The 14,946-nt window shown below is 37.7% G+C and overlaps 1 protein-coding gene across 2 annotated transcripts in view; it reads right to left on the bottom strand.

The window, feature by feature from the left end:
* Positions 1 to 14,946, bottom strand: part of DNAJC13 (DnaJ heat shock protein family (Hsp40) member C13) — a 121,700-nt gene that overhangs the window by 96,092 nt on the left and 10,662 nt on the right. For both annotated transcript variants that reach the window (XR_007723349.1, XM_050779576.1), the window contains exon 2: positions 8,331 to 8,411. Coding sequence is in view for 1 of the 2 variants with exons in the window: in XM_050779576.1 (XP_050635533.1) it covers positions 8,331 to 8,398 (68 nt within the window). In the remaining variant the exon portion in view is untranslated. The remainder of the gene's footprint in view (positions 1 to 8,330; positions 8,412 to 14,946) is intronic.

Genomic DNA, 14,946 nt, shown 5'->3' with positions numbered 1-14,946 from the left:
AAAAAAAAAATCTAAATTATTTTAATTCCTGAAAATAAAAATGTTACAAGCATTCTTAAATTTTCTAGTACTTATGAATACTGCTTTCCTCTTTTAAATAATTTTTTTGGCCAGGTGCAGTGGCTCACGCCTGTAATCAGCACATTGAGAGGCTGAGGCAGGAGGATGGCTTGAGCCCCGAGACCAGCCTGGGCAAGATGGTCGACTCCATCTAGGGGGGGGAAAAAAAAAAAAAAAAAAAAAACCTACAATTTTTTTATAACATCATTTTTTTTTTTTAACATATGGTATTTTATAGTATTTTGTTTTTTACATAAGGTATTTTATAACTTTTTTTTACATGTTTTCTTTAGGCAAAATAAAAAAAAAACAATGTGTTAGGTCAGATACTGTATTAGGTACTATAATGGATTAAATGGGTATCTGACACTGTGCTGGGTTCAATAATATGGCAGTGAATAAGAGTCCTTTAGGCCGGGCACGGTGGCTCAAGCCTGTAATCCCAGCACTTTGGGAGGCCGAGACGGGTGGATCATGAGGTCAGGAGACCGAGACCATCCTGGCTAACACGGTGAAACCCCGTCTCTACTAAAAAATATAAAAAAAACTAGCCGGGTGAGGTGGCGGGCGCCTGTAGTCCCAGCTACTCGGGAGGCTGAGGCAGGAGAATGGCGTGGACCCGGGAGGCAGAGCTTGCAGTGAGCTGAGATCCGGCCACTGCACTCCAGTCTGGGAGACAGAGCGAGACTCCGTCTCAAAAAAAAAAAAAAAAAAAAAAAAAAAAAAAAAAAAAAAAGAGTCCTTTAAAGATTTAGTTTCGGGCCGGGCGCGGTGGCTCAAGCCCGTAATCCCAGCACTTTGGGAGGCCGAGGCGGGCGGATCACGAGGTCAGGATGATCGAGACCATCCTGGCGAACACGGTGAAACCCCGTCTCTACTAAAAAATACAAAAAAAAAAAAAAAAAAAAAAAACAAAACTAGCCGGGCGAGGTGGCGGGCGCCTGTAGTCCCAGCTACTCGGGAGGCCGAGGCAGGAGAATGGCGTAAACCCGGGAGGCAGAGCTTGCAGTGAGCTGAGATCCGGCCACTGCACTCCAGCCTGGGCGACAGAGCAAGACTCCGTCTCAAAAAAAAAAAAAAAAAAAAAAAAAAAAAGATTTAGTTTCCTCCCAACATTTTATTAGTTATTTAATTCAGACTTCTGAAATAAACTTCAAAGTAATAAGAGCTAAGATTCTTGTCGTTGTCTGAAAGTTAATTTCTGACTCGAATATTTAACTAGCTTCTATCAATCAGGTATGTAAAATAGTGCCAACAGAGGTACTACAAAAATACTGGTCACCATCATAACATCCATTATACTCTTCTGCACCAAAAATCCATGTAATGCAGTATTATCATAATAGAGAAAACTCAACATTTTTGTAAACTGAGAAAGTTTATATTTACTATAAAATAGTCGTTCTCAAATTCTTGACATCAGAAAATTTTTGTAAACATGTATTACTTTTAAAGTTCAAGATCCTCAATCATCTTCAATGGAGAATCTACGCAAACAGGCTTTAAAGAAGCCAAACAGAGCTATTCAAAGTTAGAAGAGAGCGTTTATGTTACACACTCTAGATCTCATAGCACACAGCATAAACCTTTATAATACTGTAGGCAAGGTTGGCTAGTTATAATTGTTCACTACTGGCTGATGCAAGGGAACTAACATACCTTCCCTGAAAGCAATTCTATTCATGTCCCAGTATTGTAGATATTGACAACTGTTCCCTAGAACTAAGCCAACATCTACTTCCCCACAAATTTCACCTGCTGGCCCAAGTTCTGTCTTTCAGCTGCACACAGAGTATACCTAATTCCTCTGCCAGTCAGACCTTCCATTTGAATTCTTTTTCCTAGGCTGAATATCCTAGTTCCCTTGGCCATTTTAAAACAAGTTTTGGCCACCAATTTCTCGAAGCCTTTAGGATCCTCATGGAACCCAGGATTTTTCCTTTTATCATTAAAAGCTTGAGAATCCAGTAACTTGAACTAAAATTTTAGTCCATCTGATAATGAAATTAAGGATAACTGACTTAAAACATTTCTTAGGAGATTAATGGTCAGCACTGGTAAAGGAGGCACTACAGCCTAATGGTTAAGCACACCAACTCAAGCCACACTGCCTGGACTACTCACTAGCTGTGTTTTCTCTGATAACTTCCTTAACCTCTCTAAGCTTTGGTTTCCTTGACTGAAAGATGTGGATAATACATACAGTCATGCATTGCTTAACTATGGGAATCGATTCTAAGAATGCGTCATTAGGTGACTTCATCATTATGTGACTATCACAGAGTTCTTCTCAAAATTCTGTACTCACTAGTTTTGTACTTACACAAACCTAGATGGTATAGCCTACTACACTCCTAGGCTACATGGTATAGCTTATTGCTCCTAGTGTACAACATGTTCCTGTACTGAATACTGTAAGCAGCTATAACACAATGGTAAATATCTGTGTATCTAAACATATGGGATCATCATATATGCAGTCCATCATTGACTGAAATGTTATGTAGTACATGACTGTATATCTACTTCATAATGTGAAAAAAGAAATAATCGATGTAAAGTACCTGGCACTTATGTGCCTGGCTAATGAGTAGAACAGTCAATAAATGTAAGCTATTCCTATTGCTATTATTTCACTAGTTGACTAACAGATAGTGGGGAAACCCAAAACTCCAGTAGAATAACTGAACAAATTATAATTAGTGTATTTATGTTTTAAAGTAGCCATAACTCCTTTTTTTTTTTTTTTTTTTGAGATGGAATCTAGCTCTGTTGCCCAGGATGGAGTGTAGTTGCGTAATCTCAACTCACTGCAACCTCTGCCTCCTGGGTTCAAGTGATTCTCCCACCTCAGCCTCCTGAGTAGCTGGGACTACACGCGTGTGCCACCATACCAGATAATTTTTGTGTTTTTAGTAGAGATGGGATTTCACAACGTTGGTCAGGCTGATTTTAAACCCTTGACCTCAAGTGATCCTCCAGCCTTGACCTCCCAAAGTGCTGGGATTACGGTCGTGAGCCACTGCGCCTGGTCCATGACTGCTTTTAGTATTCATATTCAAAACAAAGAACAAAATTAACGGGCAAACTGATCGTTCATCTGGTTGTATTGCCAGGATACTCTGTGGTGAAAACTTCACTTGAAACATCAGTTTCACCGAGGAGGGCTCATTCAGATAAAAAGTTGTACTCCTCAGAAAAGAAAAAGAAGAAATGGATACGACATACTCTGCAAATATCTGTCCTAAAAGCTCAGTAAGAGCTTTCAGAAGAAATAAAAGGGCAACCCATTAAATGTGGTATTTTAAGGCCTTAAAATCCATGATGCAATGTCCATCTTTTCCAGCTCAGATGGAGCTAGCTTTGAACACAACATTGTGTGTAAAACATAAGATTCCGATAAAGGAGACGTGATCCAATTTGCAATACTAGGTGAAAGATGTTCAAGTCCCAGGTTGCCTGATAATAGTCACAAAATATTAGACAAAGAAAACACAAAAGAATTAATGATAGCTCATCTGAGGTTTAAAGACTGGCAGGGTCAAGAGCAAGAAAAAAAAAAAAAACCCTCAGGATTTCTGGAGGTTATGAAGACTGGTGGGGTGTGTAAATGCCAGGCAGCAAAAGAAAAAGGTATCTTTTCTCTTGTAGAACTCCATTCCTACATATAAGAAAGGTATTAGAAATTCACCAGCTTCTCTTTCCCTCAGCACTTCTCTCAATTTCCTGTATCCAGTTATTACAGAGACTATGAATGTAGTGAGCTTCTGTTATTAAATTTCATAGACTTTATCATTACACATCCTAATACATTGAGGTGAAAATCCTGTTTAGATACAAAAATGGTACTCTAAATTCAGAGCATTTGCTAAAATTAATGTATGCAATATTAAGGTGATCCACAGGCTAGATTTTACTTATACATTTTTATCCAGAAAAAATTAAGAACTTGTACCTTGACTATCACTCTGAAGTTTTCCATAGTGAATCTGCACTTCTGCTTTAACTGAAACATCTGAACCCTCCTTCCTCTCTGAAATGGCTTACTTAGGTCAAAAAAGAAAGTTTTTTCCTTCATGAAAGAAAAGTGCCTTTCCCCCCGAATCTACTCTCCTTTTCTTGCTCCTCCCAGAATAAACATATAATTATATTATGTCTATACAAGTTGGAAAAATGAAAAGTGTAGAAGAAGCTAATTTGCCAGCTAAGGCATCCACACCGATGATGAACAGACCCTAAATAAAGGCATTCAGCAGCTATCAAGTGAGGTATAATGAAAACTACTACAAAGGTAACAGAAATGGGTCACACAAATATCTTAAAGGGGACTACCTGGAGAGGTTCTTTACTTTTGTCATATGAAGAGAAGAAAAAATATTTATGTATCTTTACTTCCACAATCAATAACATCTTTCTGAAATGCTGGAGCTAGGTTAGCAACACGGAAACAGGCATGGAGGCTCTAAAAACTCAGGCCTTAAATCCCAAAAATCACATAAAAACTTTGTTGTACGTAGACATGTTTCTAGACACAAGGTTCAATTAACTATTCTAAAACAACAGAGAATTTTTAATGTTGGCCATTTATTTTCTACATTAACACTGCTGAGGAGTACTTTAAACCTAGATTAGAATTGGCCATATAAATAGGTAAGTATAATAAAAAGTCTCAGTGCCATTTAATAATGTATATAACCCAATGAAATGACAACTATTACCATCTGGAAAATGTAAACTCTTTCAGGGAGAAGTTAAGATTCAAGGTGTATACACTGAAATCAACAGAACACTGTTGAAAGACATTTTAAAAGATGTAAATAAATGAAAACACCTACATGTTCATGAATCAGAAGACAATGCTGTTAAGATGGCAATACTCCACTAATGGATCTACAGATTCAATGTAATGGCTACCAAACTGTCAGCTGCCTTTTTTTTTTTTTTTTTTTGAGATAGGGTCTCACTCTATCGCCCAGGCTGGAGTACAGTGGCACGATCTCTGTTCACTGCAGTCTCCACCTCCAGGGTTCAAGCAATTCTCCCACCTCAGCTTCACAAGTAGCTAGGACTAAAGGTGTGCACCGCCATGCCCAGCTAATTTTTGTACTTTTTGGTAGACAGGATTTCATCATGTTGGTCAGGCTGGGCAGCTGTCTTTTTAAAAAAATTAACAACTGACTAAAATTCATATGGAAATGCAAGAGACCAGGAATACCCAAAATAATACTGAAAAATAAAAAAAAATTCAGAGACTCATATTTCTAAGTTTCAAAACAGCACAAAGCTATAATAATCAAGACAATACGGTACTGGCATAAGGTTAGGCATATAGGATCAATGGAACAGAATTGAGAGTCCAGGAATTAATTCTTACAGTCAGAGTAAATTGATTTTTGACAAGGGCGTTGAAACAATTCAAGTGGAAAGAACAGTTTTTTCAACAAATGATGCTGGCACAACTGGATATTCACATGCAAAGGAATGAATTTAGAACCCTACTTCACACCAAATACAAAAATTAACGCAATTAAAGCTATACAGCTCTTAGAAGAAAAAAAAGAAGTAAATCTTCATTAGCTTGAATTAGGTATTGGCTTTTTAGATCATCAAAAGTACAAATGGCAAAAGAAACAATTGATAAATTGATTTCATCAAAATTAAAAGCTTTGTGCTCCAAACAACACCATCAAGAAAGTAAAAAAACCTGATGAATTGGAGAAAATATTTGCAAATCATATACAAGGAACTTTAATTCAGAATATATAAAGAACTCTCACAATTCAGTAATAAGACAACCTAATTTAAAAGTGAATAAATGACTTGGCCAGGTGCAGTGGCTCACACCTGTAATCCCAGCACTTTGGGAGACTGAGGCAGGTGGATTACTTGAGGTCACGAGTTTGAGACTAGCCTGGCCAACATGGTGAAACCCTGTCTCTACTAAAAATACAACAATTAGCCAGGCGTGGTGGCATGTGCCTCTAATCCCAGCTACTCGGGAAATGGAGGCAGGAGAATTGCTTGGACCCATGAGGTGGAGGTTGCAGTGAGCCGAAATCAGCGCTCTAGCCTAGGCAACAGAGTGAGACTATCTCAAAAAAAAAAAAATAAATAAAACAAAAAAATTTTTTTTAAAGTGAATAAACGATTTCAATAGATATTTCATCAAAGAAGATATGCAAATGAACTACAAATACAAGAAAAGACACCCAGCGTCATGAGTCACTAGAGAAATGAAATCAAAACTACAATGAGAAGCTACTTCATACTTGCACTAGGATGGCTAAAATAAAAAAGACAGTAAGTGTTGATAAGGATGTGGAGCATTTGGGACTCACACATTGAAGGTGGAAATGTAAAATGCTGCAGCTACTTTGGAAAACAGTTTGGCTGTTCATCAAAAAGTTAAACAGAGTTACCACATAACCCACCAATTCCACTCTTAGGTATAAACACAGAACAACTGGAAATATGAAAACATTCACAGTGGCATTATTCAGAATAGTAAAAAAGTAAGAACACCACAAATGTCCATCAGTTGATGAATGGATAAACAAAATGCAGTATATCCATACAACAGATTATATGACATTAATGAAATGAAGTACTGACATGCTATAATATAGATGACCTTGAAAACATGCTTAATGGAAGAAGACAGTCAAAAATATAGCATTTTGTATCATTCTATTTATATAAGATGTTCCAAACAGACAAATCCAGAGACAGGAAGTAGATTAACGCCTGCCAAAAGAAGGGGAAAAAGGGAGTTAACTGCTGATTTCTAACGAAGTCTTTAGAGGAAGTTTTTTGCAGGGAAGGCGAGGTGATGAAAGTGTTCTCAAAACAGTGATGATGGTTTACAACTCTATGAATACACTAAAATCCACTGAATTGTATACTTTAAAAGGGTGAATTTTACAGTATAGAAATTATGCCTTAAAGCTGTTATAAAAACAAAACAAAGTTTCAAGGCTAAAAGAATTTGTTTGCTAAGAGCACACAAACAGTTGGACTCCGAATCGTTACAAGGAGGAAATAAGAGGATTATTAAGTCTTAGTCACTACTCGAACATTACCAAAAATTTTGATAATCACAGTTACTTACAAGCTCACACAGCAAAAAGCATTGCAGTAAGTCTGTTCTTTAGAATGTATCAGTATGTTATAACCATATTAAAAGCAGAAGTTGTATTATGATGACCAAAGTAATCTACCACTTAAGGAAAAAACAAGGATCATTTAAAGATACACTTTTCTAAGGTTGATTCAAAGAACTAAAATGACTCATACTACCCTGGATATGCCACTTTTCTCCCTGACTTCACTCACTGAAACTAACTAGGGGGAAAAAAAAATTAGAGACAAGTATTCTACAAGGGTAACAATTATTCTAACTTAGGAGTTCATACAATTGAGCTAATAGACAACAAAATCAAATACTCAAATCTTCCAAAATTATAGGCAGTTTGCTAATGCAAACCAGAAATACTAGAGAGCTCATCCTAAGAAGTTACCACTCTAGTAACTAAAAAATGAAAACTTGAGAGAACACATACTGGCTTTGTGCATGTGTCACATTTTACCTTGTGGGACCAGAGACTAAACTTTTGTAATGGTCAAGAGATGCCATTCACTGAATATTCAGTATATTTAAGGCATAGTTTTAAAACTTTCATACATGCTATATCACTTCATTTAATCCTTACAAAAATCTGAAGGGTAGGAATTACCATCCATCTTACAGACAGGAAACAGAGGCACTTACATTTTGGTCTGACTAGGAAGCTACTAAAAAATGCCATCACTCCCTTCCAAAGAAAAAAGATTAAATCCAATTTTTAAATTTCATTAAAGGCCTAAAAAATGGTTAGACTTCACTAGAATGGCCTATTTTCTCTGACAGTCAAACGGATATGAAAATGTTGGTTACAGACAGGTTAGTCTCTGGGTAATAAAAATGTAGGGTTAACACTCGGCTACTACTACATAACCTCGTCATTAATTGATAGCATACAAGAGGGTGGATAACTGGTTTATTTTCCTTTTAACTGTCACTTTTAATTCTTACCAAACTCCTTCCCAAGAAAGATACTGAAAACTGGAAATGTCAAAAGAGAAAAAGAATGTAGCGTTTATACTTAAAATCGCACGTTTTTCAGAAGAGAAGGGCTGTATAGCCTAGAGTTGTGCAGTATTATTCAAGATTATGAAACAGAGTAATAAGTTTTATAGAAGCACAGAAAAATAAAACCAACAGGAATACTTACTTCCCCCTCCATGAATGTTTTGTTGTGTAGAAACATGCCAGATCCTTATTTTCCCTAATTATGTTCATTTTGTGCTCAAACCTGGAAGATAAAAATATGAGGGCACTTAATACATGTTATATATCTTTAACCTTCCCAAGATTCCCATAAGAAAGGTAGTATGATCTGTTACTTTCACAGCCTGCCATATATCCTTTACAAGACCATCAGGTTTTGTTTATTTTTGAGACAGTCTCGCTCTGTTGCCCAGGCTGGAGTGCAGTGGCGCGATCTTGGCTCACTGCAAGCTCCGCCTCCCGGGTTCACGCCATTCTCCCACCTCAGCCTCCCCAGTAGCTGGGACTACAGGCGCCCGCCACCACGCCCCACTAATTTTTTGTATTTTGAATGCAGTCTCACACTGTCGCACAGGCTGGAGTGCAGTGGCACAATCTCAGCTCACTGCAAGCTCCGCGTCGCAGGTTCACGCCATTCTCCCGCCTCGGCCTCCCGAGTAGCTGGGACTACTGGCGCCCACCACCACCACCACGCCCAGCTAATTTTTTGTTTTTTTAGTAGGGACGGGGTTTCACCGTAGCCAGGATGGTCTTGATCTCCTGACCTCGTGAACCACCCACCTCGGCCTCCCAAAGTGCTGGGATTACAGGCGTGAGCCACCGCAGCCAGCCAAGACCATAAGGTTTTTAAAGACAAGGACTGGTGTATGCAACTCTTTATCATAACCTTTAGAACCACATTGTGATTGTCCAACTCTCTCCCACACTGGACTGCGTTTCTTGAGGACCAGAAACGACCCCTACCAACATCCCCAGTGTATAGAATTTTTAAAATGTCAAACAAATAAAGCTTTAAATCTGACATTGCCAAATAATGCCACGGCACACAATGGACACCTAAACACATTTTCCAAGTGTCAAACCAATTCTAAAAGGTTTTTGGTGAGCTACTAAGTGCTGGCCATTTTGCTGACACTACCACTTCAAAGGGTACCTGCTATAAATAAGGCAATTTAAAAATAATTTTCTCACGGGCACAGTGGCTCATGCCTGTAATCCCAGCCATTCTGAGGCTGAGGTGGGAGGATCGCTTGAGACCAGGAGTTTGACACCAGCCTAGACAACATAGTGAGGCCTTATCTCTCAAAAAATAACAGTTCAGGGCCTGGTAGCATGTGCCTACACTCCTAGCTACTTTTCAGAAGAGAAGGGCTGAATAGCACGATTGAATAGTGTGGTATTATCTGAGGCCGAGGTAGGAGGATCACTTAAACCCAGGAGTGTGAGGCTACACTGAGCTATGATTTTGCCACTGTACTCCAGCCTGAGTGACAGAGTGAGATTCTGTCTCTAAAAATAAAACAATTTTCTCATTATAAAAGTAATACATGTCCATAGTAAGAAATCTAAATGTTCAGAAAGCAAATCATTTGTTCTTGCATCTGAAGATATAATTTTAGCCTTCCTTTTTATATTTAGAAAAATCCTTTTTTTAAACAAGATTGCCATTTGTACTGCTTAACTTGTTTTCAAAGAATGTTAACCTTTCCCCATATAATTATTCTATAAGAAAATGATTTTTAAGGCTATATGGTATTCCATTTTATGAATACTCCAGAACAGTGCTACTCAAAGCATAGCTGCGAATGGTTTGTTTCCAAGCCACATCAAGTACAGAAATTGAGAATAAGTGTTTAGAAACTTATACGGCGGTTTGATTAACGGACTCCTCTGGTTGAACAGGATATAGAACAGATCAAGACTGTTCAATCTGCGTGATGACTCACCAGTGGAATCAGCCTCCTAACAGTCACATGCAAAAAGACCACATTATGTACAATATTCATTGACTATAACCCAGCACATAAAATCCAGAATCCATTTATTTCACTTAAAAAAAGTAAACTTAGCTAATTTTACAGGATAAATTGTTAGAACTGGTTGCTAAAGACTGATAGATTTTGAAAATACTATATCACTTACTTCATTGTGAATAAAAGTTAAATATGGTTATTTCTTTTCTGACTTAGCTATCTCTCCCTTGCCTTGCTAGTTCAAAACGTACTCTAAAAATATTGTAGAGACCGGGAGTGGTGGCTCACGCCTGTAATCCCAGCATTTTGGGAGGCCGAGGTGGATCACCTGAGGTTAGGAGTTCGAGACCAACCTGGCCAACATGGTGAAACCCCATCTCTATGAAAAATACAGAAAAACAGCCAGGCGTGGTGACAGATGCCTGTAATCCCAGCTACCCGGGAGGCTGAGGCAGGAGAATCATGGAACCCGGGAGGTGGAGATTGCAGTGAGCCGAGATTGCACCACTGCACTCCAGAGTGGATGACAAAGCAAGACTCTGTCTCTAAACAAACAAACAAAAATTGTAGAAAATACACGGAAGTGCTAATAATACAAACTGAATAGCTGGAATTGTTTATTTAAGCTTGCTTTATACCTTTTTATACTGTGAATACTAAGTCAGCAAGTATTTTTTATATGATTAGAAAAAACTTTTCAGGCAAAAACATTTTTATAACGGCTTCAGACATAATTCACATACCATAAATTCACTTTTATTAAAAGTGTACAATTTGGTGATTTTTAGTACATGTAGAGTTCTGCAACTATCACCACTATTTTCTGGAACACTTTCATCACCCGAATAAGAAACTGTTAGCAGTCACTCCCCATTATACCTCAACCTCAGCACCTAGCAGCCACTAATCTCCTTTGTCACTGTGGGTTTACCTATGCTAGTCCATACTGCCAAATAATATTCTGGTGTATGGATACACCTATTTTATGCATTCATCAATTGACTGACACAGGTGTTGTTTCTACCTTTTGGCTATTATGAATACAACTATGAACAAGCATATACAAGTTTTTGTGTGAACATACATATTCATTTCTCTTAGGTATATACCTGAGTGGTAAAAACATTTTTTTAAAGATACCCTTATTTTGAAATTGCTTTCTTCATTCGTCCTACTTGTTTTTGTATTACCAATTAGCGAGAGCCTTTGTACTCTACATAGAACACTCATCCCCTGGATATTTATATGGCTTATACCTCTTTCTCCTTCAAATCTATGTTCAAATGTCACCTTTCCAATGACGCTGACGCTAACCATCTTGTTTTAAATTGTAACCACCCTCCTCCTCACTCTACACTTCTATTCCCTCTTACTCCTGTTTTTCCCCCATAGCACTTTTCACATTCGAATGTGCAATTTATTATTCACCTAATTCTACTGGAATATCCAGAGAGAGATAGTTTTGTCTGTTCAGCTCATTATTGTTTCTACAGAGGCCACAAGAGTGCCTGATACAAAACAGGTGCTCAAAAATCAGTATTTGAGTGAGGAATAAAATTGAGCAAATACATGGGCAATTCTGGTATCTACCTCAAATTTGATGCTGTAACAGGGACTCCCAAATAGGGTTTTGTCAAATCTTCTGGAAAGGCATCAGCAATTCATGCTTTGAAAAATAACAAAAGGAAACACAGGTAACACCAAGTTTAAAGAAGCTTTTATTGTTACCACAAAGAAGAAATTTCTTACAGTCAACTAACATCTTCCTACTAGTGAGTACAGGTACAGCTAAATATAGTCCTGACAGTTGGTGTGGTGTTTTGTTTGTCTGTTTCTGGATTTCATACCTGGGATGACAAAGGCATCCAACTAAGATTCATTAAACCCACTAAGCATTATCCCTGCCTTCTGAATCTTTTGCAGTAAATGATATTGCTGAAAAGAAACTTGGGCAGTATTTCTGAAGACTCACCAAAAAGGGGAGATAGACAGATAGATAGATAGATAGGTATACAGATATTTTTCCCCTATATATTATAACTGAAGAGTGGAACAATGGAAGAGAAAGGCAGATAGAAAAGGTAAAAGGCTGACACTGAAGAATGGTGTTTGTATTCCTAGTCTGTAACTTAAGATATTGGAATAACTGACTCTGTACCAAGGGCCTATCTCGGGAAAACTGAGAAACAAGAAAATATGTTGAGTGGAGACTGGTTGATAAAATTTAGGATCTAAAAGTTAAAATGAAAGGCAGAGAAAAATAAAGATTTTTAAATGACAACCATAAAAAACACAGGTCATGACCCAGAAGGAATAAAGATCCCTAATAAACCCATAGGAGGGAAAAAGAACAAAATCGTCTCACAATAACAAAAGAAATCTAAGAACTTTTAAATAAAAAATTTTAAATAATTTTTTTAAAAAACACCTAAAGAATGACCTCATAGGTATCACTGATTTGGAGGTATATAACTCCAACAGACCTTTTGGGAGATGAATTAAGCAACTTTACATCAAGAAGGCTTTTGAAGGTCTATAAACCGGGAGGTGATGAAAGCACCAGACTCCAGAGAGTCCTTAGATTGGGATAGATAAAAGGAGCGTGAGAAGATATAACACATTAAGATAAATGTAAACTACCAACGACCTGGACTATTAGAATAAATATTGTATTCCTGATGCAGATTAGAATGCTGACAGAAAACTAGTGTAGGAGGAAAGAAGTAGTACTTCAATTCTCTGGAAGTTCCTATCATCAGTACAAGTTCCTGTGTCCAATATTTGCACACCTAATTTTCTGTCTCTAATATTTAAGAAAGCAACAAGTGATGTTTTACTCTGCATCCCATAAAAGGCTAGTAAAATGGGCTCTTTATGGAAGAAAATTGCTCCTCTATTTGAAAAGCTTGCCTTCAACTACGTTATATTTAAGTAGGGGTATATCTGAGAGGTAAGGGAGGGAAGAGATACCCCACTAAGTAGCCAAGTCAACCCCAGAAATAGTGGAATAATTCAATGCTATATTACCGTCTGCCTAACCTCAAAATGGAGATCAGGATAATGCTTTTCCATTTTAAAACTCCATTAAAGACTGCCTTTAATAAAGTTGGGGAGGCAAGGTGACTCTTATCTGAAAATTTATGACATGTCCTGAAATTAGTAAACAACTTGTGTTGAATACTCATCACGTTAGTCATCAGGCTATGCATTTACCATGCATTTATTTCCTTTTGTCCCCGTAACAACACTGCAGTACAGGTATGACTCTCATTTTATTGACAAGAAAACTGATACATAAATTATATCACTTTTCTAATGTAACACAGCTAGTAAGCAATTGGGCCAGACTTTGGACCAACCTACTTAGTTTCCATACCCTAGGTTCTTAACTTAAACTTTAATACCTTCCCTCAATTTAAAAAAAAAAAAAATTCACCCTGACCATTTAATTACAGATGTATCATTTGACAGCAAACTCCTGGAATAATTCAGAACTAGTTTCAGTTATTATCTTCATCTGGACAGATGACTGGACACTCATTAGAAATAACTTTGAAATCTACAATTTTAAGCAGTAAAACAAATTATCATATTCAACATAGGACAAAAGAAACAAAAAAGTCTCCAAAGCTGAAATATTCTATCATCTATAAATAAACTTTCAAAGTATTTCCATCTTTGTATAAGCTTAAAAAACATTTTTTGGCTGGGTGTGGTAGCTCACGCCTGTAATCCTGACACTTTGGGAGGCCGAGGTGGGCAGATTACAAGGTCAGGAGTTCGAGACCAGCCTGGCTAACATGGTGAAACCCACCTCTACTAAAAATACAAAAATTAGCCAGGCATGGTGGAGAACGCCTGTAATCCCAGCTACTTGGGAGGCTGAGGCAGAATTGTTTGAATCCAGGAGGCAGAGGTTGCAGTGAGCCGAGATGGCGCCATTGCATTCCAGCTGGGCTGACAGAGCAGGACTTCGTCTGGGGGGGTGGGGACATTTTTTAACAAAGTGTTCAAAACAAACATACAATGACAAAAATTTGCTACCAATATATGATCTCAGGATACTCTTTAAAGAGAGTTCAATTATTCTAATCAACATCGAGCTTTTAAAATAACCAGATTGGCCAGGCACTGGTGGCTCATGCCTGTAATCCTGCACTTTGGGAGGCCACGGTGGGAGGATCACTTGAGTCCAGGAGTTTGAGACCAGCCTGGGCAACATGGCAAGACCCCCATCTCTATTTAAATATACATTTTATATGAACAAAAAGATAACCAGATAAATGAGATCTGAGGCTGAGATCTATCTTCCAGCAGTGTAATATTAGCCCATCCACATTTTCAGGTAAATCTATTTTACATTCTCAGTAAAATCTTAACTACTCTTTGATAAAGTCATTTCATCCAATGAATAGCAAGTGGTCTGGAAATTGCATTAACCCCTTTAGACCATGAAGATACTTTTAGATACACAGAAAACTCACTAATGAGGGTAATGGCAATGCATAAAGATCAGAAATACGTACCAACTATGTATCATTCAAAGTGAGAGGTAGAATAATTTCAAGATAATGACTGGCAAATGAGTGAAGACAAGTCTAGAGGTCCTCCAAGTACAGCAGTCAAGTATCACTCAATCTGGGAAGACCCTGGAATACCTCCCTAGGGCACTGATTACAGAGCTGCCATTCTACATGCTATACTTTAACGAGGGACTGGCACAACAAGCTACATGAACATTCCATTAAAGTGATTTTAATAATCTATTACCAAGGTAAGGCTGGAGAATTTTTATAATTGCCATTT

Source organism: Macaca thibetana, chromosome 2, assembly GCF_024542745.1.
Source record: "Macaca thibetana thibetana isolate TM-01 chromosome 2, ASM2454274v1, whole genome shotgun sequence".
Lineage (NCBI taxonomy): Eukaryota > Metazoa > Chordata > Mammalia > Primates > Cercopithecidae > Macaca > Macaca thibetana.
This window is presented reverse-complemented; position numbering and strand designations above follow the sequence as displayed.